The 25,967-nt window shown below is 38.3% G+C and overlaps 1 protein-coding gene across 3 annotated transcripts; it reads left to right on the top strand.

The window, feature by feature from the left end:
• The first annotated feature begins 1,050 nt into the window (after nt 1-1,050).
• LOC128697457 (U8 snoRNA-decapping enzyme) lies at nt 1,051-25,967 on the top strand. 3 transcript variants are annotated; one of them, XM_053789136.2, is made up of 6 exons: nt 1,051-1,131; nt 2,966-3,024; nt 8,228-8,383; nt 9,137-9,292; nt 21,962-22,072; nt 24,763-25,967. In XM_053789136.2, exons 2-6 carry the CDS (start codon nt 2,968-2,970, stop codon nt 24,964-24,966), a joined length of 684 nt encoding a protein of 227 aa, XP_053645111.1. In that variant the 5' UTR covers nt 1,051-1,131; nt 2,966-2,967; the 3' UTR covers nt 24,967-25,967. The 3 variants fall into 3 exon arrangements, with proteins under 3 accessions (XP_053645111.1, XP_053645113.1, XP_053645112.1); XM_053789138.2 differs by lacking the exon at nt 1,051-1,131 and adding an exon at nt 1,141-1,251; XM_053789137.2 differs by lacking the exon at nt 1,051-1,131 and adding an exon at nt 1,377-1,535.

The following is a 25,967-nucleotide window of genomic DNA, read 5'->3' as shown; positions in this document are numbered from 1 at the left end:
CTCAAGAAGACCATTATCTCAAGAGGACCATTATCTCAAGAGGACCATTATCTCAAGAGGATCATTATCTCAAGAGGACCATTATCTCATTATTATTTTATTTTACAATGATCATGAGATTTGATACTAGGAATTGGATTAGCCTCTCCTTTCTTGGATCAAACTTGAATACCTCAGATTCTACAGGCGCTAATTAATCCACACGGGTTTAGTTCTTTTCCATGATTAATAATGATAATGATAATAATTAATAATAATAATAATATAATAATAATGAGAATAAAATAATAATAATATGCGGAAAGCTTCTGTCAGATGACCAAAAGTTGGAAGTGTGGGTCATGACATGACCAACCTGCTTCCTGACATACCTGATTTAACCTAATAATAATAATAATAATAATAATAATAATAATAATAATAAGAAGAAGAAGAAGAAGAAGAAGAGGAATTGTAATAAAATAATAATAATAATAATAATAATAATAATAATAATAATAATAATAATAATAATAATAATAATAATAATAATAATAATAATAATAATAATAATAATAAGAAGAAGAAGAAGAAGAAGAATAAGAATAATAGTAATAATAGTAATGAAATAATAATAATAATAATAATAATAATAATAATAATAATAATAATAATAATAATAATAATAAGAAGAAGAAGAAGAAGAAGAAGAAGAAGAAGAAGAAGAAGAAGAAGAAGAAGAAGAAGAAGAAGAAGAAGAAGAAGAAGAAGAAGAAGAAGAAGAAGAAGAAGAAGAAGAAGAAGAAGACGAAGAAGAGGAAGAAGAAGAAGGAGAGGAATTGTAATAATAAAATAATAATATAATAATAATAATAAATATTTGGTGAGAGATCACGTGACAGGAAGATACTTGCCACGGCTTGCTTGGCTGACCGGTTATTGACTCAGATTGTGAGTACTTCGCTTGAGTTTAATTAATATTAACTTTTCCTGTTAGGGAATACTTAGTCCCTCTCTTTTTCAGAGTTGTAGAGAAAATTCATCTTCTCTTCCATATTACCACCGCCAAGTTCTGAGTAATATTTATTTCCCGGACACCGACCGTGAGGTTGGAGACAGTTGAACGTTATAGCCCTTAACAACAACACTCAGGTGAGGACTCCCAACGTGTCTCTTGTTTTTTGTTCCCCTCGAGGAAGTTTATTTGTATTGATAAGGGGCTCTTGATCCAAGGAACTGTAATTGTACTCTCCTTCCTTGGATCAGATCGCAGTAATTCCCAGACGTGGCTCATCTAGTTGCGGCCTCAGCTCAACTTGAGGGACCTGGGTTCGATTCCCGGACGATTGTATTCAAAGTCAAATTCAAATTCAAATTCAAATTCAAAGTTTATTCTCTATAAAGATTACAATGCTGAGTTTACAGAATTTGGTTATTGTGTGGTTTACATGTAGTAAAATAATAATTACAGAGTGTACCACTAGAACACCTAGCATGGCTAGGTATTTCGGGCAGACTTAAATTAATTCTAAGTTTAAAATATTACAAATTATAAGGTAAGTTGGTATTATGGCTAAGTGACTAAATACTAGATTGTGAGTTTAGCAGTGTGAATGCTTTTGTTTTGGCACTATACATAGTTTCAGTATTGGAGTGTTGAGCATAAGTTTATTTATGTACAGGTACACATAAGTACGATTATCACACATAGTTTAACGTATGTGTAAATTACCTAGGATAACCCAAAAAAGTTACATTACACCTACTGTCTGTGTTCACCTAGCAGTAAGTAGGTACCTGCTGGGTGTTAGTCGACTGTTGTGGGTCGCATCCTGGGGAAGAGAGGATTAAAGAACCTTAATGGAAATATTACATGGCTTTATTACATTATCCTGGTTTACTAGTATAATGTAAGTGTTGAGTGTTAAGCTCTACAACTGAACTTAGGTTTCCTTTGCCACACTAATGTTTTTTCATTATTCTTTCTTAATCTGTATTTGTTTCATTTTCAACTTTTGTCATATTTTCAGTTCTCTTCTCATACCTTTATTTTTCTACACTCTTCTTTGTGCACTAATATCCCCATCATTTATATTTTACTATAGAGTTTAAGTTCAGAGTTTGTAAACAAGAATAAGAACACAGAAATAGAGGAGTATTGCTGTGGGTCTGCTGGCCTATACTAGGTAAGTCATAATCACATCCAGACATTTCCATTCATTCATGTGTCTGATACTTTTTAAAGTTACTCAAAGTGTTTATTTCAAGGACACTACTTGATAGTGTTCTTATGTATATACAACTTTTGCCAAACCATTGTCTTACAATATTCTTTCCAAATCAAGGTTTTTCTAACTTTAATGTTTGGTATTTGCTGTGAATTGTATCTCGATTCACTTACACTATCACTGTCTTGGCAGAGGTGCGCATATATAACGGTTTAGATGTTACTCTAAACAGCAAATATCCCATACCCCTCCTTTAGAGTGCAAGCACTATACTGCCACCTCCAGGACTCAAGTCTGGCTAACCAGTTTCCCTGAATCCCTTCACGAAATATTACCTGGTCCATTTTGTTCCTTTTTATTTCATTTGTACACTTTAGTCATATTCCCTATCACTATGTCTTTCTTAGATTGCAGGTTCAATGATCTTAATACATTATTGTATGAATGATATTGGGTACTATGGATCAACTTGCATTTGCCTCTGCATCTTTTCCAGTGTATTTTAGTAGATTCTGTAATATACCAGAACTGTGCTGTATAACCATAATGAGGGCTTACCAGTGATATACAGTAACATAACCTATGTTTTCATTCATCCGAAAAAATGTAAGTGTGAGGTAGACATACGTTAATATTTGAATGATCAGTTTACAATGCAGTTGTTTTTTCAGGTGTAGAAGAAAGACATTACAGGAGTGAAAACATGACTCACTGTAACTAAACCAGAGAGCAATTACCTGTTGTTTTCTTGTTTTCAGGAATGTCGGGCTCAAATATAAAGAGTGAGATTGTTTTAGATAATCTCCCAGTACCTCAGGTAAGGATTGTTACATTAATTTACCCTTTCACTGCATTAGATGTTTGCAAATACAGTAGTAGCATTTTGCCATGAAAAATTTAAAATGTTTATTTGAGATTTTGCATTACTCTATCAGTGAAGCGACCATAGAGTTTTCATATCTACTATGTGTTATCTCTAAACATATGATTAAATAAAAGGGTTTTATTATAAAAATTAATTTTGAGTAAATGAGAATATAGTGTCCTACTGTAATACATGATTTTATGCAGTTAAGGAATGTGGTACTGATAATGATGATGATCATAAGTTTGAACTGCTTCTGTTGTATAGTAATTATCATTACCTTTTTATGTGATAATTTTAAAGCTATAATTCACTCATAATTAATAATTACTCTAGATCATATCTGCTGTTAATTTTTATTTTTATTTTCTGTAATAGACAAAGGTACTTGGCACTTTCTTTAATGTAGCGCTTTCACTGTTGATACTCCCAAATTAAAAGCCTCTTCTGTGTGTCACCATTTTTTTTTTTTTAATTATCTTCTAAAATAGTAAAGAATCTTTTTCTGTTGGTATTGACACTAAAAAATGCAAAATTTGTTAATGCATAATACAGTGGACCCCCGCCTAACGAACGCATCGCATAACGTTAATTCCGCCATACGAAGCATTTGAATGCAAAAATTTTGCCTCTCCACATGATAAAAAACTTGCCCAACGTGATTCCTCCAAAACCTATGCGTCCAGCCTGAGCGCCTCAGCTGCCCTGCCATCATTGTTTACAAGCCAGGGTGGCCAGTTGCATGCATACATTCAATACATTTTGTATTATATTACATTGTTTTTAATGCTTGTAACTGCTAAATAAGCCACCATGGGCTCAAAGAAAGCTTCTAGTGCCAACCCTGTGGTAGAAAGGGTGAGAAATACTATCGAAATACAGTGGACCCCCTGTATTCGATGGCATCGGTATTCAATAAATCCGGTATTCGATGCATTTTAACGCAAAAATTTTGCCTCGGTATCTGATTGAAAACCCGGTATTCGATACGATTCGTACGAGACGTGTCCACGTGTGGCCTGAACTGCCCCTTGTGTGCCAGTGTTTAAAAGCCAGCCAGTGTGCGCGCATCTAAGGATACATTCAGTACATTCCATATTATCCATATTATCACTGTTTTTGGTGCTTGTTTCTGCAAAATAAGTCACCATGGGCCCCAAGAAAGCTTCTAGTGCCAGCCCTGTGGTAAAAAGGGTGAGAATTAGTATGGAAATTAAGAAAAATTTTGAAGGGTTTGGGGCTAACCCTGAGAAGCCTATGCCAGTTGTGGAATCCATTGTGCCTACTTCAAAAATTAAGGAAATGTGTGCACAGTGGGTTGAAGTGCAAACCTTTATGGATGAAAATCACCCTAACACAGCTGTTGCAAGCCGTGCTGGTGACTATTACAACGACAATGTTATGGCCCATTTTAGACAAATCGTAAAGGAACGGGAGGTACAGAGCTTTATGGACAAATTTGTTGTGCGACAGAGGTCCAGTGACTCTCAAGCTGGTCCTCGTGGCATTAAAAGAAGAAGGGAAGTAACCCCGGAAAAGGACTTGCTACCTCAAGTCCTAATGGAAGGGGATTTCCCTTCTAAACACTAACACCATCCACACTCTCCCCTCCTCCCATCCCATCAATCATCACCAGATCTTCAATAAAGGTAAGTGTCATGTAACTGTGCATGTCTTCTTCAGTTTGTGTGTATTAAAATTAATATTTCATGTGGTAAAAAAAAAATTTTTTTCATACTTTTGGGTGTCTTGCACGGATTAATTTGATTTCCATTATTTCTTATGGGGAAAATTTATTCGCTTTTCGATATTTTCGGTATTCGATGAGCTCTCAGCTGACCGTGGTACTATCGTACCACGGTCAGCTGCTGCTGCACCACAGTCAGCTGTTGCTGGACCAATCAGCTGTTGATGCACCTCGGTCAGCTGTTGCTGCATCACCGTCAGCTGTTGCTGCATCACCGTCAGCTGATGCTGCACCAAAGTCAGCTGCTGCTGCACCAAAGTCAGCTGCTGCTGCACCACAGTCAGCTGTTGCTGCACCACGGTCAGCTGCTGCTGCACCAAAGTCAGCTGTTGCTGAACCATGGTCAGCTGCTGCTGCACCACAGTGAGCTGCTGCTGCACCTAAGTCAGCTGCTGCTGCACCACCATCAGCTGTTGCTGCACCACAGTTAGCTGTTGCTGCTGCTGCACCACCATCAGCTGTTGCTCCACCACCATCAGCTGTACTACTCGAAGATGTGGAGTGTGTGTTGTTGATGTGGCTTAACGGGAAACAGTTACCGAGAAACAATTAACCCCAGATGGTTAGCTACCCAGGATAACCCAAGAAAGCCAGTGCATCATCGAGGACTGTCTAACATATTTCCATTGGGGTCCTTAATCTCGTCCCCCAGGATGCGACCCACAACAGTCGACTAATACCCAGGTGAACAGGAAAAAATGCCTTGAAGTAGTGCTCGTATTGGTGAATTTAAGGCCAGCAAAGGATGGTTTGAGAGATTTAAGAATTGTAGTGGCATACACAGTGCGATAAGGCATGGTGAAGCTAAAAAATTCCAACCCCAACAAGTGTTCAATTGTGACGAAACAGGCCTGTTCTGGAAGAAAATGCCAAACAGGACCTGCATTACTCAGGAGGAAAAGACACTCCCAGGACACAAGCCTGTGAAAGACAGGCTAACTCTCATGCTTTGTTGTAATGCTAGTGGGGATTGCAAAGTGAAGCCTTTACTCATGTATCACTCTGAAAATCCCAGAGTGTTCAAGAAAAACAGTGTCTCATCACTCATCATTAATCTTCAATAAAGGTGTCATTTTAACATTTATTTATGTAGTTATTGTGCATGTCTCATTGCTTTCTGTGTAGGGAAATGTATATTTTATGAAAAAAAAAGAAAATTTTTAATACTTTTGGCTGTCTGGAATGGATTAATTGGATTTCCATTATTTCTTATGGGAAAAATTAATTCGGCTAACGATGAGCTCTCAGGAACGGATTAATATCGTTAGGCGAGGGTCCACTGTACTTCCAGAATTATGCAGGTGAGAAGATGGGGGTCAGGGAGCTGTTTACACATCAGCAATTACATCTGCTTCGAGGCCAATTTTAGACCAGTACCAGTGGTTAAATGGACCAGTTCCCAGCTATTTCACTAATATACCTTCCATATTAGCCATTAGTCACAAGAAACTGCCTGTTCAGTAATCAAAACTTTCCCTTAAGTGCCAAGAATTTGGTAATATAGCAAATCTTGGTAAATTCCATTTTAAAAATGAAGCCCAAAACAAACACTATAGGCATTTCAGAACTAAGGCAACCTTCCATGTGTTCATGAATCACATCCCCAGGCTTCTGTAAAACACTTGCTCTCCATTTTGAATCCATCATCACAAAAAACTGATGTATTTCCTGTTGCTCAGCTAATAAGCTAAAGCCAAGAATGGTTGGCCATGGTTTAGGCTGTACCAATAATTAAAGTAGATGTAAAAACACAAAACAGACTTGATAAAGATGCTCCTACCCTTCTCCCAGCAAATTGTCAAATAACTATTTCCTCCACTTTGTGGCCTATTTTAGGCCTCAAAACACAATGTCAGATGTTACCTATTCCCATTATCCACTGTGTAGGGCAGAATTTTTTTTTTTTATTGCAGATACCCACTGCATTGACCCATTTTCTCATGTCTAGGTCAAAATTTGTCATTCACAGCAAATTTGAGGGTGCTGTAAATTATGCATAAATATACATGAGCAATACTGACCCAGTCACATAGATCTACATGACTGACAGTGAAAGGGTTACCTGAATTTTTCACAGTATAAAATGTTTATACTGCATAAATCTGGTTGTTAACCCTTTCAGGGTCCAAGGCCCAAATCTGGAGTCACGCACCAGTGTCCAAGAATTTTCAAAAAAAAAATTTGTTATTTTTTCTTATGAAATCGTAGAGAATCTTTTTGTGAAGGTAATAAAACAAAAAGTACGAAATTTGGTGGAAAATTGACGAAATTATGCTCTCGCGAATTTTGATGTGTCAGCGATATTTACGAATCGGCGATTTTGCCGACTTTGACTCCCATTTTAGGCCAATTACATTATTCCAATCAACCAAATTCTTAGCTATTTCACTAGTATTACTTCTATTCTATCAATTGAGCACAAGAAATCGCCAAGTCAACTGTTTCAACTACAAAATAAAGTGATCGGAAATTGTTAATTTGGCCAATTTAACATAAAGTTCAAAATATTCCAATTTCAAAATAGGGTCCAGAATAAACAATGCAGACATTCCTGGCACTAAACTAACATTTCCTCTGTTCATTAGTTATGTTTTGAGGCTTTACAAATAAATTCCATTTTGATTTTTCATTCACATAATGAATTTTTATTCACACCAAAAAATAGAAGATTTACTGTTATGCAATACTGTAATAATTGTATAAATATCATCACCATATTTGTGAATGTATATTAGACCCACCAGCTGACGTGTATTAGACGTGTGAGGTCGTTTGTTTACTCTTGAATATGGGCAAAAATTTAACATTTCTGCTACTTTGAGCTCAGTTTCAAGCCATTTCCAGTGCTAAAACCAATCAAAATCATCTCTATTTCTGTAATATGTCTTCCATTCTATCAAATGAGACCAAGAAATCGCAAATACAACTATAAAAAACATACGAAAAAACACTGCAAAGTTGCTGTTTTAATCGAAAAATCATGATTTAATTTTTTTTCTCTCATTATACACAGTGTGCTGCAGGATCTGTTTTATGTGGTGCACACATACCACATAGATGTATTCTCTCATATCTAGGCCCAAATGTACCACTCACAGTTTATCAGAGTGAGCTGAGCTCATGGCGTAGATCTACGGTTTGGACCCTGAACGTAAAGCCGTAGATCTACGGGACGGACCCTGAAAGGGTTAAAGGTTGAGTGATCCTGATTAAATCACTCCTTAAAATGTTATCTTTTAATGCATGTCCTGAACTGTACATAAACATCCTTTTCACACTGTATACAGAATTTGTAGAAAAAGCTAATTTGAATTTACATCCATTATTTAAAAAAATGTACATACTGTTCTGTATACTATACACCTACTGTATGTATTTAAGTACAGTAATAAAATTTATGTATTTCAGATTCCAAAATGTCTTCAGATCCGTACAGTGACCAAAAGACTTCTGTCATATGCCGAAGCAAAGAGATTTAGTACGTACCGTCACGCAGGTCATGCCTGTGTTTGGGCTCCACAGGAAGGTAGTTCCAGTTTTGGAGAATTGCGAGCAGCAGTCATGGTGAATACATGTATATTTATGGTTAAAAAATGCATTGCATTATTCAGTGTTTTGTTTATTATAATAGATATTATTGAAAGTTTTACTTTGATAAAGGATGGTCACAATCTTGGGAACTATTACTTGCCTGTAGAAAATAACATAGGATGTGTTTCTTTGCATAATCTGATATTTGTGTCTCATTTCAATAATATTTACCTTTCTGGTCTTTGCCCACAAATAATACCATTTTATTGATCACTTTAGTTTTGTACATTCCTTACCCATTCTATAGCAAGAAAAATTTATAACATGAATAATATATTTGTTTTTTATCACTCCTATGAACCCCCCCCCCCCCTTTTTTTTTTTTTTTTTTTTTTTTTTTTTTTTTTTTTTTTTTTTTTTACAGGGTAGACTGGTAATCCATCAAAAGGCCTCTTGCCAAATGATCTAAAGCTCCACCGAGTGGATCATCTTATGCTTTAAGAGCAGATTTTTTGTTTTTTTCTGGCAAACACAATACTGTACCCCCTTATCATCTATATATGTGTGTGTGTTGTCCAAAACTTTGCAGTGCAGTTGATAAAAACCTTGGTACAGTAATTAATACTAACAAGTGGCCCAAAAGACATGTGTGTAAACCCTAGGACATATTTATTAGACACCTTTTCTGTTTTGGAAACTTGATTCTGCAATTTTAGTCATTTTTATTCAGGAATATCTGTGGTTTTTCTAAATCTTAATTTTTTTAGCATTGACTATACTTTACAGATGCATCTGCGCTTTGATGGCACCTTTGGTTTTCCTGGTGGTCTAGTGAAATCAGGAGAGGATATTGTAGATGGTTTGAATCGAGAAATGAATGAAGAGATTGGCTGGTCACTAAGTGAACATCCTATTACTTGGGCAGATTACTACAGCACTCAGGTAGAATACAAAATATGTGAAGCTGCATAATACGTGTAGAAATCAATATCCAGTTGATCATGATAATATTTTAAAGTTCTCTACCATAGTCAGACTTAGACTCTTAAATCCATATCAGTAATTTTGTATCCACAGCCTTATACACTGATTTTTGTATCCAGAGCCTTATATAATGATTACCAGCAGTCTGACTGGACAGAGTCTGTTTTACAGTTAGGAGGTGGATTATTGAGTTAAATGGCCCACATGGGTTTAGCCCTTCATGAAAGATGACAATTTAACTTTATTCCCTCTGTAGTAAACTCCTGTGGTAATAGACCCAACAGGCACTACCCAAGAAAGAATTGTTGGATTTTTTTTTTTTTTTTTCAACAAGTCGGCCGTCTCCCACCGAGGCAGGGTGACCCAGAAAGAAAGAAAATCCCCAAAAAGAAAATACTTTCATCATCATTCAACACTTTCACCTCACTCACACATAATCACTGTTTTTGCAGAGGTGCTCAGAACACAACAGTTTAGAAGCATGTACGTATAAAGATACACAACATATCCATCCAAACTGCTAATATCCCGAAACCCCTCCTTTAGAGTGCAGGCATTGTACTTCCCATTTCCAGGACTCAAGTCCGGCTATATAAAAATACAGTGGACCCCCGGTATTCAATATTAATCCGTTCCTGAGAGCTCATCGAATACCGAAAATATCGAAAAGCGAATCAATTTTCCCCATAAGAAATAATGGAAATCAAATTAATCCGTGCAAGACACCCAAAAGTATAAAAAAAAAAAATTTTTTTACCGCATGAAATATTAATTTTAATACACACAAACTGAAGAAGACATGCACAGTTACATGACACTTACCTTTATTGAAGATCTGGTGGTGATTGATGGGATGGGAGGAGGGGAGAGTGTGGATGATGTTAGTGTTTAGAAGGGGAATCCCCTTCCATTAGGACTTGAGGTAGCAAGTCATTTTCTGGGGTTACTTCCCTTCTTCATTTAATGCCACTAGGACCAGCTTGAGAGTCACTGGACCTCTGTCGCACAACAAATCTGTCCACAGAGCTCTGTACCTCCCGTTCCTTTACGATTTGTCTAAAATGGGCCACAACATTGTCATTGTAATAGTCACCAGCATGGCTTGCAATAGCTGTGTTAGGGTGATTTTCATCCATAAAGGTTTGCAGTTCAACCCACTGTGCACACATTTCCTTAATTTTTGAAGTAGGCACAATGGATTCCACAACTGGCATAGGCTTCTAAGGGTTAGCCCCAAACCCTTCAAAATCTTTCTTAATTTCCATACTAATTCTCACCCTTTTTACCACAGGGTTGGCACTAGAAGCTTTCTTGGGGCCCATGGTGACTTATTTTGCAGAAACAAGCACCAAAAACAGTGATAATATGGAATGTACCAAATGTATTCTTAGATGCGTGCACACTGGCTGGCTTGTAAACACTGGCACACACAGGGCAGTTCAGGACATACGTGGACACATCTTGTACGAATCATATCGAATACCGGGTTTTCAGTCGGATACCGAGGCAAAATTTTTGCGTTAAAATGCATCGAATACCGGATTTATCGAATACCGATGCCATCGAATACTGGGGGTCCACTGTAACCGGTTTCCCTGAATCCCTTCACTAAATATTACCCTGCTCACACTCCAACAGATCGTCAGGTCCCAAATGCCATTCGTCTCCATTCACTCCTATCGAACACGCTCATGCACACCTGCTGGAAGTCCAAGCCTCTCGCCCATAAAACCTCCCTTACCCCTTCCTTCCAACCTTTTCGAGGACGACCCCTACCCCACCTTCCTTCTCCTATAGATTTAAATGCTCTCCATGTCATTCTACTTTGATCCATTCTCTCTGAATGACCAAACCACCTCAACAACCCTTCTTCAGCCCTCTGACTAATACAGTGGTCCCTTGTTTTTCGTAATTAATCCGTTCCTGGAGGAGCTACTGTAAACGAAATTTACGATTTGCGAATCAATTTTTCCCCATAAGAAATAATGTAAATACAATTAATCTGTTCCTGACACCCAGAAGAATTAAAACAAAAAAATTTTTTTACATGAAATATACATTTTTTTTTTTTTTTTTTTTTTCAACAAGTCGGCCGTCTCCCACCGAGGCAGGGTGACCCAAAAAAGAAAGAAAATCCCCAAAAAGAAAAATACTTTCATCATCATTCAACACTTTCACCACACTCGCACATTATCACTGTTTTTGCAGAGGTGCTCGGAATACAACAGTCTAGAAGCATACACATATAAAGATACACAACATATCCCTCCAAACTGCCAATATCCCAAACCCCTCCTTTAAAGTGCAGGCATTGTACTTCCCATTTCCAGGACTCAAGTCCGACTATATGAAAATAACCGGTTTCCCTGAATCCCTTCACTACATATTACCCTGCTCACACTCCAACAGATCGTCAGGTCCCAAGTACCATTCGTCTCCATTCACTCCTATCTAACACGCTCACGCACGCTTGCTGGAAGTCCAAGCCCCTTACCCACAAAACCTCCTTTACCCCCTCTCTCCAACCCTTTCGAGGACGACCCCTACCCCGCCTTCCTTCCCCTATAGATTTATATGCTTTCCATGTCATTCTACTTTGATCCATTCTCTCTAAATGACCAAACCACCTCAACAACCCCTCTTCTGCCCTCTGACTAATACTTTTATTAACTCCACACCTTCTAATTTCCACACTCCGAATTTTCTGCATAATATTTACACCACACATTGCCCTTAAACAGGACATCTCCACTGCCTCCAACCGTCTCCTCGCTACTGCATTTACCACCCAAGCTTCACACCCATATAAGAGTGTTGGTACTACTATACTTTCATACATTCCCTTCTTTGCCTCCATAGATAACGTTTTTTGACTCCACATATACCTCAACGCACCACTCACCTTTTTTCCCTCATCAATTCTATGATTAACCTCATCCTTCATAAATCCATCCGCCGACACGTCAACTCCCAAGTATCTGAAAACATTCACTTCTTCCATACTCCTCCTCCCCAATTTGATATCCAATTTTTCTTTATCTAAATCATTTGACACCCTCATCACCTTACTCTTTTCTATGTTCACTTTCAACTTTCTACCTTTACACACATTCCCAAACTCATCCACTAACCTTTGCAATTTTTCTTTAGAATCTCCCATAAGCACAGTATCATCAGCAAAAAGTAACTGTGTCAATTCCCATTTTGAATTTGATTCCCCATAATTTAATCCCACCCCTCTCCCAAACACCCTAGCATTTACTTCCTTTACAACCCCATCTATAAATATATTAAACAACCATGGTGACATTACACATCCCTGTCTAAGACCTACTTTTACTGGGAAGTAGTCTCCCTCTCTTCTACACACCCTAACCTGAGCCTCACTATCCTCATAAAAACTCTTTACAGCATTTAATAACTTACCACCTGTTCCATATACTTGCAACATCTGCCACATTGCTCCTCTATCCACTCTATCATATGCCTTTTCTAAATCCATAAATGCAATAAAAACTTCCCTATCTTTATCTAAATACTGTTCACATATATGCTTCAATGTAAACACCTGATCTACACATCCCCTACCCACTGTGAAACCTCCTTGCTCATCCGCAATCCTACATTCTGTCTTACCTCTAATTCTTTCAATTATAACCCTACCGTACACTTTTCCTGGTATACTCAGTAAGCTTATTCCTCTATAATTTTTACAGTCTCTTTTGTCCCCTTTCCCTTTATATAAAGGGACTATACATGCTCTCTGCCAATCCCTAGGTACCTTCCCCTCTTTCATACATTTATTAAACAAAAGTACCAACCACTCCAACACTATATCCCCCCCTGCTTTTAACATTTCTGTCATGATCCCATCAGTTCCAGCTGCTTTACCCCCTTTCATTTTACGTAATGCCTCACGTACCTCCCCCACACTTACATTCTGCTCTTCTTCACTCCTAAAAGATGGTATACCTCCCTGACCAATGCATGAAATTACTGCCTCTGTTTCTTCCTTAACATTTAAAAGTTCCTCAAAATATTCTCGCCATCTACCCAATACCTCCATCTCCCCATCTACTAACTCCCCTACTCTGTTTTTAACTGACAAATCCATATTTTCCCTAGGCTTTCTTAACTTGTTTAACTCACTCCAAAATTTTTTCTTATTTTCATTAAAATTTCTTGACAGTGCCTCTCCCACTCTATCATCTGCTCTCCTTTTGCACTCTCTCACCACTCTCTTTACCTTTCTTTTACTCTCCATATACTCTGCTCTTCTTATAACACTTCTGTTTTGTAAAAACCTCTCATAAGCTACCTTTTTCTCTTTTATCACACCCTTTACTTCATCATTCCACCAATCACTCCTCTTTCCCCCTGCCCCCACCCTCCTATAACCACAAACTTCTGCCCCACATTCTAATACTGCATTTTTAAAACTATTCCAACCCTCTTCAACCCCCCCACTACTCATCTTTGCACTAGCCCACCTTTCTGCCAATAGTCGCTTATATCTCACCCGAACTTCCTCCTCCCTTAGTTTATACACTTTCACCTCCCTCTTACTTGTTGTTGCCACCTTCCTCTTTTCCCATCTACCTCTTACTCTAACTGTAGCTACAACTAAATAATGATCCGATATATCAGTTGCCCCTCTATAAACATGTACATCCTGGAGCCTACCCATCAACCTTTTATCCACCAATACATAATCTAATAAACTACTTTCATTACGTGCTACATCATACCTTGTATATTTATTTATCCTCTTTTTCATAAAATATGTATTACTTATTACCAAATTTCTTTCTACACATAGCTCAATTAAAGGCTCCCCATTTACATTTACCCCTGGCACCCCAAATTTACCTACTACTCCTTCCATAACATTTTTACCCACTTTAGCATTGAAATCCCCAACCACCATTACTCTCACACTTGATTCAAAACTCCCCACGCATTCACTCAACATTTCCCAAAATCTCTCTCTCTCCTCTACACTTCTCTCTTCTCCAGGTGCATACACGCTTATTATAACCCACTTTTCACATCCAATCTTTATTTTGCTCCACATAATCCTTGAATTAATACATTTATAGTCCCTCTTTTCCTGCCATAGCATACATATAGTACATAAACAATACAATGGGAAATGATGAATGAAACATTAACAGTATAACACTTACCTTTATTGGAGATTCTTCTTAGTGTATGGGAGACTGGAGGAGGAGAGAGATTGGATTGTTTAAAGTTTGGAAGGGGAATCCCTTTCCAGCAACACCTCAGGTACCAATTGCTTCTCTTCTCTGTTTCTTAATGCCACTAGGACCACCTTGAGAGTCACTCTAGTCCTGTCTCGCAAAGTAACTGTGGAGAGAGCTCTGTTTCTGGCGTCTTTTTAACACTTCCCTAAAATGGCCCAAGACTTTGTCACTGTTCATATTTCTCACCTTCTTTACCACAGGCTTGGCACTAGGAGCTTTCTTTGGAGCCATGGTAGCTTATTTAGTAATTGCAAGCACTAAAATGAGTGGAATATTATGAAATATTTCGTAGGAGCACTTGAGGGGACCTTCACTCACTGGTAAACAATGCCAGACTGGCTGGGTAGGGAGGCCGCCCCGGCTCATACCGTGCGTACGCGTCCCGGACGAACTACTATTCGCAAGTCAACCTATGAAAAGCGAGTCCATGTTTATACGAAAATACCCCTATGATTGGCGAAATTTACGATTACCGAGAACTACGAAAAGCGAGGGACCACTGTAGTTTTATTAACTCCACACCTTCTCCTAATTTCCACACTCCGAATTTTCTGCATAATATTTACACCACACATTGCCCTTAGACAGGACATCTCCACTGCCTCCAACCGCCTCCTCGCTGCTGCATTCACAACCCAAGCTTCACACCCATATAAGAGTGTTGGTACTACTATACTTTCATACATTCCCTTCTTTGCCTCCATAGATAACGTTTTTTTGACTCCACATATACCTCAACGCACCACTCGCCTTTTTTTCCTCATCAGTTCTATGATTAACCTCATCCTTCACAAATCCATCCTCTGATACGTCAACTCCCAAGTATCTGTAAACATTCACTTCTTCCATACTCCTCCTCCCCAATTTGATATCCAATTTTTCTTTATCTAACTCATTTGATACACTCATCACCTTACTCTTTTCTATGTTCACGCACAGTATCATCAGCAAAAAGTAACTGTGTCAATTCCCATTTTGTATTTGATTCCCCATAATTTAATCCCACTCCTCTCCCGAACACCATAGCATTTACTTCTTTTACAACCCCATCTATAAATATATTAAACAACCATGGTGACATTACACATCCCTGTCTAAGACCTACTTTTACTGGGAAGTAATCTCCCTCTCTCCTACACACCCTAACCTGAGCCTCACTATCCTCATAAAAACTCTTTACAGCATTTAATAACTTACCACCTATTCCATATACAGTGGTCCCTCGTTTTTCGTAGTTAATCCGTTCCTGGAGCTGCTACTATTAACGAAATCTACGATTTGCGAATCAATTTTCCCCATAAGAAATAATGTAAATACAATTAATCCGTTCCTGACACCCAGAAGTATTAAAACAAAAATTTTTTTTACATGAAATATAGATGCAGTACATAAACAATACAATGGGAAATGATGAATGAAACATTAACAGCATAACACTTACCTTTATTGGAGATTATTCTTAGTGTATGGGAGACTGGAGGAGGAGAGAGATAGGATTGTTTACAGTTTGGAAGGGGAATCTGCTTCCAGCAACACCTCAGGTACCAATTGCTTTTCTGGGGTTGCTTCTCTTCTCTGTTTCTTAATGCCACTAGGACCAGCTTGAGAGTCACTGGAGTCCTGTCTCGCAAAATAACTGTCCAGAGAGCTCTGTTTCTGGCGTCTCTTTAATACTTCCCTAAAATGGCCCAAGACTTTGTCACTGTACGTGTTGCCTACATGGCTTGCAACAGCCTTGTCAGGGTGATGTTTCTCCATAAATCTTTCCATTATCCCACATAGCAAAAATCTCTCTAATTTCTGAAGAAGGCACCTTCTTCCATCTCTCTTCCTCCTCTGCAGCAAGATTCTGAGCTGCGATCTGTTGCTGTTCCTGCTGAAGCTCTTGCAGCTCCTCATTGGTGAGCTCTTCGTTGTGGTCTTCCACCAACTCTTCCACATCCTCCAAAATCACATCCAACCACATGGAACTCCCCAGTGCCACAATTGATTTAACAACAGACATAGGCTCATCAGGGTCAGTCCCAAACCCTTCAAAATCCCTCTTGTCGACACAATCTGGCCACAATTTTCTCCAAGCAGAGTTCAAAGTCCTGGTAGTCACTCCCTCCCAAGCCATACCTATAAGGGTTATGCAATGGAGGATGCTGAAGTGTTCTCTCCAACATTCTCTTAGGGTCAAGTGAGTGCCTGTGGTCACAGTCAAGCACCTTCGAAACATTGCTTTGGTGTAGAGATTTTTAAAGTGCAATGACCTGCTGGTCCATGGGCTGGAGGAGAGGAGTGGTATTCAGGGGCAAGAACTTTACTGTGATGAACCCAAACTCCTCAAAAATTAGGTCATCCAAGTTTGGAGGATGAGCAGGTGCATTGTCCATTACTAGCAGGCACTTGAGATCCAATTTCTTTACCAGGAGGCAATTCTTCACACTAGGGACAAACACTCCATTGAACCACTCGACGAAAATTTCCCTTGTGACCCATGCCTTACTATTAGATTTCCAAAACACACAATTTACTCTTCATAACATTGTTTTTCCTGAACACACTGGGATTTTCAGAATGGTACACTAGTAATGGCTTCACTTTGAAATCCCCACTAGCATTAGCACAGAACATGAGCATCAGCCTGTCTTTCATAGGCTTGTGTCCTGGCATTTCCTTTTCCTCCTGTGTAATGAAGGTCCTCTGGCATTTTCTTCTAAAAGAGGCCTGTTTCGTCACAATTGAACACTTGTTCAGGTTTCAGTCCTTCACCCTCTATGTACTCCTTGAATTCATGCACATATTTTTCAGCCACCTTGTTGTCCGAACTGGCACCCTCACCATGTCTTACCACACTGTGTATGCCACTACGGTTCTTAAATCTCTCAAACCAACCTTTGCTGGCCTTAAATTCACAAATATCAGTACTCGTTGCAGGCAATTTCTTTACCAGATCATTGTGCAACTGCCTAGCATTTTCACAAATAATCGAAGTCATAAGAGTATCTCCTGCTAATTGTTCTCATTTATCCACACCAATAATAACTTCTCAACATCTTTGAGTACTGGTGATCTCATTTTTGTCAGCATATTTACCCCCTTTGCAACAACAGCGTCCTTGATTTCCTCTTGGCCACGATGGAACATATGGTTGTGTAGGGTTTCTTGTACATCCTGGCCAGTTCGGCTGCACTTGTGCCACTTTCATATTGTTCAGTGATGTTTTTCTTAAATCCAAGTGTATTTCTCACCTTCTTTACCACAGGCTTGGCACTAGGAGCTTTCTTTGGAACCATGTTAGCTTATTTAGTACTTGCAAGCACTAAAATGAGTGAAATATTATGAAATATTTCATAGGAGCACGTGAGGGGACCTTCGCTCAGTGGTAAACAATGCCACACTGGCTGGGTAGGGAGGCCGCCCCGGCTCACACCGTGCGTACGCGTCCCGGACGACCTACTATTCGCGAGTCAACCTACGATTAGCGAGCCCATGTTTATACGAAAATATCCATATGATTTCCGAAATCTGTGATTCCCGAGAACTACGATTATCGAGGGACCACTGTACTTGCAATATCTGCCACATTGCTCCCCTATCCACTCTATCATATGCCTTTTCTAAATCCATAAATGCAATAAAAACTTCCCTACCTTTATCTAAATACTGTTCACATATATGCTTCAATGTAAACACCTGATCTACACATCCCCTACCCACTCTGAAACCTCCTTGCTCATCTGCAATCCTGCATTCTGTCTTACCTCTTATTCTTTCAATTATAACCCTACCATACACTTTTCCTGGCATACTCCGTAAACTTATTCCTCTATAATTTTTACAATCTCCCTTGTCCCCTTCCCTTTATATAAAGGGACTATACATGCTCTCCACCAATCCCTAGGTACCTTCCCCTCTTTCATACATTTATTAAACAAAAATACCAACCACTCCAACACTATATCCCCCCCTGCTTTTAACATTTCCGTCATGATCCCATCAGTTCCAGCTGCTTTACCCCCTTTCATTCTACGTAATGCCTCACGTACCTCCCCCACACTTACATTATGCTCTTCTTCACTCCTAGAAGATGGTATACCTCCCTGGCCAGTGCATGAAATTACTGCCTCCCTTTCTTCCTCAACATTTAAAAGTTCCTCAAAATATTCTCGCCATCTACCTAATACCTCCATCTCCCCATCTTCTAACTCCCCTACTCTGTTTTTAACTGACAAATCCATACGTTCCCTAGGCTTTCTTAACTTGTGTAACTCACTCCAAAATTTTTTCTTCTTTTCATTAAAATTTCTTGACAGTGCCTCTTCCACTCTTATCATCTGCTCTCCTTTTGCACTCTCCACCATTCTCTTCATCTTTCTTTTACTCTCCATATCCTCTGCTCCTCTTATAACACTTTTGCTTTGTAAAAACCTCTCATAAGCTAACTTTTTCTCTTATCACACCCTTCACTTCATCATTCCACCAATCATTCCTCTTTCCTCCTGCCCCCACCCTCCTATAACCACAAACTTCTGCCCCACATTCTAATACTGCATTTTTAAAAGTATTTCAACCCTCTTCAACCCCCCCACTACTCATCTTTGCACTAGCCCACCTTTCTGCCAATAGTCGCTTATATCTCACCCGAACTTCCTCCTCCCTTAGTTTATACACTTTCGCCTCCCTCTTACTTGTTGTTACCACCATCCTCTTGTCCCATCTACCTCTTACTATAACTGTAGCTACAACTAAATAATGATCCGATATATCAGTTGCCCCTCTATAAACATGTACATCCTGGAGCCTACCCATCAACCTTTTATCCACCAATACATAATCTAACAAACTACTTTCATTACGTGCTACATCATACCTTGTATATTTATTTATCCTCTGTTTCATAAAATATGTATTACTTATTACCAAATCTCTTTCTACACATAGCTCAATTAAAGGCTCACCATTTACATTTACCCTTGGCACCCCAAATTTACCTACTACTTATTCCATAATATTTTTACCCACTTTAGCATTGAAATCCCCAACCACAAGTACTCTCACACTTGGTTCAAAACTCCCCACGCATTCACTCAACATTTCCCAAAATCTCTCTCTCCTCTTCACTTCTCTCTTCTCCAGGTGCATATACACTTACTATAACCCACTTTTCACATCCAACCTTTATTTTACTCCATATAATCCCTGAATTAATACATTTATAGTCCCTCTTTTCCTGCCATAGTTTATCCTTCAACATTAGTGCTACTCCTTCTTTAGCTCTAACTCTATTTGAAACCCCTGACCTAATCCCATTTATTCCTCTCCACTGAAACTCTCCCACCCCATTCAGCTTTGTTTCACTTAAAGCCAGGACATCCAGCTTCTTCTCATTCATAACATCCACAATCATCTCTTTCTTATCATTTGCACAACATCCACGCACATTCAGACTTCCCACTTTGACAATTTTCTTCTTCTTATTCTTTTTAGTAATCTTTACAGGAAAAGGGGTTACTAGCCCATTGTTCCCTGCATTTTAGTCGACTTTTACAACACGCATGGCTTACGGAGGAAAGATTCTTATTCCACTTCCCCATGGATATAAAAGGAAAAGTAATAAGACCAAGAACTATTAAGATAAAATGAAATAAAACTCAGATGAGTGTGTATAAATAAACGTGTACATGTATGTGTAGTGTGACCTAAGTGTAAGTAGAAGTAGCAAGACGTACCTGTAATCTTGCATATTTATGAGACAGACAAAAGACACCAGCAATCCCACCATCATGTAAAACAATTGCAGGCTTTCGTTTTACACTCACTTGGCAGGACGGTAGTACCTCCCTGGGCTGTTGCTGTCCACCAACCTACTACCTATAACATTCTAGTAATTCATTCTACTAATTTTTTTTTTTATTAACACGTCAGCCGTTTCCCACTGAAGCAGGGCGACTCGAAAAAGAAGAAACACTTTTATCGTCACTCACTCCATCACTGTCTTGCCAGAGGCATGCGTACACTACAATTCAAAAACTGTAACATATCTCCACCCCTCCTTCAGAGTGCAGGCATTGTATACGTACTTCGTACCTCCAGGACTTGAGTTCGGCTAACCAGTTTCCCTGAATTCCTTCATAAATGTTACTTTGCTCACACTCCAGTTACACATAGTCACAAAAACCACTTGCCTCCACTCACTCCTGTCTAACACATTAACACACTCTTCCTGGAAGTCTAAGCCCCCTCGCACACAGAACTTCCTTTACCTCTTCCCGCCAACCTTTCCTTGGATGACCCCTACCCTACTTTTCCACTCCAGATTTATGTGCCCTCCATGTCATTCTGTTTGGTTCCATCCTTTCTAAATGTCTGAACCACCTCAACAACCCCTCCTCAGCCCTCTGAATAATACTTCTAGAAATGCCACACCTCCTCCTAATCTCCAAGCTATGGATATTCTGCATAATATTTACACCACACATTGCCCTCAGTCATGACATCTCCACTGCCTCCAGCCTTCTTCTTGTTGCAACATTCACCACCCATGCTTCACACCCATATAAGAGCATTGATGCTACTATACTCTCATATATTCCCCTCTTTTCTTCCATGGATAATGTTGTCTCCACAGACTCCTTAGTGCATCACTCGCCTTTTTTTCCTCCTCAGTTCTGTGGTTCACCTCGTCTTTCATAGACCCCATCTTCTGACAAGTCCACTCCCAAATATGTTCATTTCTTCCATACTCCCTCCCTCCAGTCTGATATTCAGTCTTTCATTACCTAATTTTTTTTATCATCACCTTGCTCTTTCCTATGTTCACTTTTAATTTCATTCTTTTACATACACTCCCAAATTCATCCACCAACCTCTGCAACTTCTCTTCAAGAATTTTTCAAAAGCACAAGTGTTATAAGCAGAAAGCAACTGTGTTGAATTCTTTTTATTTTAATCCCACGCCTCTTGCCAACACCCGACCATTTGCTTTTCTTACAACACATCTATAAATATATTGAACAGCCATGGTGACATTATGCATCCCTGTCTAAGGCCTACTTTTACTGGGAAATAATCTCCCTATCTACATACTCTAACTTGAGCCTCACTATCCTCATAAAAACTCTTTACTGCTTTTAGTAACCTACCACCTATTCTAGTGATTTTACTTATTGTTTTACAGAGCATTAGTTTGTACAAATAATTTTTACTTTGGTTTAATTATAATGTGTGTGTGTGTTTGGTATATGTACATTTCTATGTTAAATTTACTAGTATGTAGAGTACTAAATGATCTTTTCCTACCAGCAATCTGTAAATTTTAGAAATTCCTTCCTCAGAGCATTCTTAACTCATTTTTGTGTTATTGTGACTTTTGCAGGTGGAACACAGCAAACATTTGATCCTACATTTCTTCATCAAAGAAATAACTCTTAATCAGTTCATTACTCTAGAGAGAAAGTGCCCAACAGTACCTGAATATGGGAATGAGGTGAGATGTACAAATTACTCTTGTTTTGAAGCAAAAAACTTGTATACATGACACTATTTCATATAGAAATTTGTTTTCCTAGTACTGTATATTTAGACTAAATTTTTACATACCATGGATTGTGGATCAACTTAATGTTACAGTGTGTTACCAAAAAAAATTACTGCTTTAGAAAGTCATCATTATCATCATCAGTTTTTCACTTTATTCATTGAGGTAGAGCCACTCACTGTTACATTACCAGTTATCATAAGATAATTTGGCTATTGTACTAGAGTATTAAATAGGGTAAATGGATAACTAGGGCAGTGTAATAAAAATAAAGATAAAAGGGCATTACCTTCAATGACTGAGTTAAGCCACTAGGTAAAACAAACCACTGCTGAATGGCAGTTCAGTAAGAGGTAAAAAGCAAAGAAATTAGATATCAAAGTTAACTCTAATAGCACTACAACAATTACAGGTAAGATTATAAGGTGGTGTGGGATTACCAAAACTATTATCCAGAGAGCTGAGGAGAGGTTATTGAGATGGTTTGGACATGTAGAGAGGATGGAACGAAATAGAATGACTTTGGGAGTGTATAAATCTGTAGTGAAGGGAAGGCGGGGTAGGGGTCGGCCTAGGAGAGGTTGGAGGGAGGGGGGTAAAGGAGGTTTTGTGTGCAAGGGGCTTGGACTTCCAGCAAGCGTACGTGAGCATGTTAGGAGCAAATGGAGACAAATGGTTTTTAAGACTTGACATGCTGTTGGAGTGTAAACGAGGTAACATTGATGAAGGGATTCAGGGAAACTGGCAGGTTGGACTTAATTCCTGGAGATGGGAAGTACAGTGCTTGCTTGCAGTCTGAAGGAGGGGTGTTAATGTTGCAGTTTTATAACTGTAGTGTAAGCGTGCCTCTGGCAAGACAGTGATGGAGTGAATGATGATGAAAGTTTTCTTTCTTGGGGTCACCCTGCCTTGGTGGGAAACGGCCAATGTGTTTATAAAAAAAAAAAAGATTAATAAAACTGGCCATGCATTTAATAAAAAAAATAAGATTAATAAAACTGGCCATGCATATAACATTCCCAGGAAATCCTGTACATGATTAGATCTTCTTCCTCCCTCCCTACTAATCTCTGCATATTCCTCCATTAGTACATTCCTGCAGCACTGTATGACCCTTCCAGGTTTAGCACTTAGTTTGATTATATTATTATTATAACTAATTAGAGCAGGCTCCAGGAAAATAAAACTACTACAGCTTCTAAGTGGCAAACTTCAGTAGATCCCAGGATAACCCCCCACAGAAACATCAGCTTATCTTTGCAAAACACCCTCCAGCAACTGACTGCAACATTGAAACATGGCAGTAATATATTATATTTATAAAATGCTCCCTCATGGCCTCACTGTTGCCATATAACAGCCAAAACATGTCTCAAAAGATGTCCCTTGGCTCGGTTGGCAGCACACTCAACTTGCATACTGAGTGCCTGTGGTTCATTCCTCGGCATGAGTGGAAACATTGGGCATGTTTCCTTACACCTGCTGTGCCTGTTTGCCTAGCATTAGGTAGGTATCTGGTTGTTAGCTGACTATTGTGGGCCATATCCTAGGGGACAAGAATAAACCACCCCAATGGGAATAAGACAGACAGTCCCTGATGATGCACTGACTTTATTCTGTTAAACTGGGTAGCTAACCTTCCGGGTTAAAAATCCGAACAAAATCTTACCTTGTCTTTACAATAAGGCAGAGTAACATGACTTCTTCAGTCATGGGGTCAGTTAGGAATGCAGAGGACTTCATACAACTCCATTTCATCAAAACAAATTACAGCTGCCAGAAATGTGCAATTTAAATAAAATAATACTACGTATTTATTCCTAATGATTACTGATACAGTATTACACAAGATGGAGTCTTGCAGAATGCTATAAAATTACAGAGAATCACATTAAATTACACTGAATGACCTTGGTGGGTTTATCGATCAGTTCTGATTGTAATAATTATAATAATTACGCTAAATAACTGTTTTGTAATGGGTGATGTTTAAACACCATTTCAGCAGTTAGTTTCAGATTTTGATCAGGTCTGGGAATGAATTGCTATGTTCCCATACTCTTCCGTAACTTTACAGTGTTACTTAAATGCTCCCTGTTTTAACACAACTAAAATACAATTACCAGTGCTTGTCACATTAATACAATAATAGAATATAGCAAAAGATATTATACTACTGAATAAGCAGATCAGCGATCTTGCTAGCAAGGCCGAAAGCTGATTACCTCATAATACCACTCAAAAAAGAATGTAAAAGTAATACCCCCTTTTTTTTTTTTTTTTTTTGTAATACCTTTCATACTCCATTGCAGCATGAGAGATTATTACCACCATACCCTGGTTCTTAGGCTACATGTAAGGACCCCTTAACAAAATGCTAATCTCTTATTAACTCCTAACAGACTACTTGCAATCCTGTTCACTATCACTTTATCTGAGTTATTCACATGCATAACATGTTTTCTATCATATTTATAGCATCTGCCCTTTGTCTTGGCTTTCCTCCTACCCTCAGCTTTGTTTGAATATACCTTCTGCATTATTCCTTTATTTGATATAAGCATAGTGTCATAATATATGCTCTAATTCTCGTCATTAGGAGGCAGTTTTTTTCATTCACACTTGCTTTTATATTTCAGGTATTTGGCACAGTGCGTGTTCCCCTGTATACGATGCAGAATATGTACAGTGGATTGCCAGCCTTCCTGAACAACAGGTTTGTAGGCACAGCAAAACAGCAGCTGCTCTTAGCTATGTATCATGTCAAAATTATGACTGAAGCAGAAATTAATGATGTCATATATAGGAGTAATAATCTTAAATTAAGCCCTTATAGAATGTAGCATGCCATATTTCCTGTATAATAGACAGAGTATGAATATGGAAATAATATATATTAATGTTAACTAGAGTGGTTTACTTATTTTCACCTATTTCAAGTAGTGTGGGTTTGATTTAAGATGGAATAATACTTCATATGAATAAAATACTAACCCACGCAGTAGGAAATTGCATATACAGGAGTATTTTCATTTTGCTTTCAGAGTGCATGTACAGTAATATTTGTCTTGTAGTGCTCTTTATGCTAAAATTATTTGAGCTCTGAATATAAATGTACTAGTAAGTAGTGGAAATATGTTATACAATGCCTTATTGTTAAAGGTCAGCTTGTTAATTTGACTAAAGATCAATTAAAAATTATACCAGCCATATGGAAAGCAGTAAATGTTAGTTGTTTTTATTTACTGTTAATTCTCAAACAGCTCTGCATATGATGTATAGTAGTCATTTGTCCTCTTATGTAGTATACCACAATGTAATCAGGACATCAGGTGTGCTGCACAGTTACAAAAAATTACACCATGTATATTTGTTAGACTTTAGAAGCAAAGTTCACTGTGACATAAATCATTTGACAAGTGAGAAATATTTTTGCCTGAAATCATTATTTCTGAACTATGTACATTACAAATGCTAGAGCTATTTTCTCTGCAGTACTTCTAACAGTTAGTCACTTCATTTGTGCAACAATTTGGTGCATTTTGAAGGATAGCTTTGGAATTCTGGAAGATGATGGTAAAACTCTTCTACAGTCACCCTGGTCATCCTTTGGGTGTTGCTATAAAGTTATATAACCTCATCTCATTGCTCACGTTGATGGTTGATGTATGTTTAGTTTATTTAGTTAACACCTCTGAAGGAAATAATAAATATTAAGCAACTGTTTTTCTCATTTGTCTCAGTTTTGTGTCACAGAGTACTGTGTATGTACTTGTAGCACTTAAGAAGTGCATATATGTAATGTGGCATTTTTTCATACTGTGAAATAAAGAATTGTCTATTA

This window comes from Cherax quadricarinatus, chromosome 44, assembly GCF_038502225.1.
Source record: "Cherax quadricarinatus isolate ZL_2023a chromosome 44, ASM3850222v1, whole genome shotgun sequence".
In the NCBI taxonomy this organism is placed as follows: Eukaryota; Metazoa; Arthropoda; class Malacostraca; order Decapoda; family Parastacidae; genus Cherax; species Cherax quadricarinatus.
This window is presented reverse-complemented; position numbering and strand designations above follow the sequence as displayed.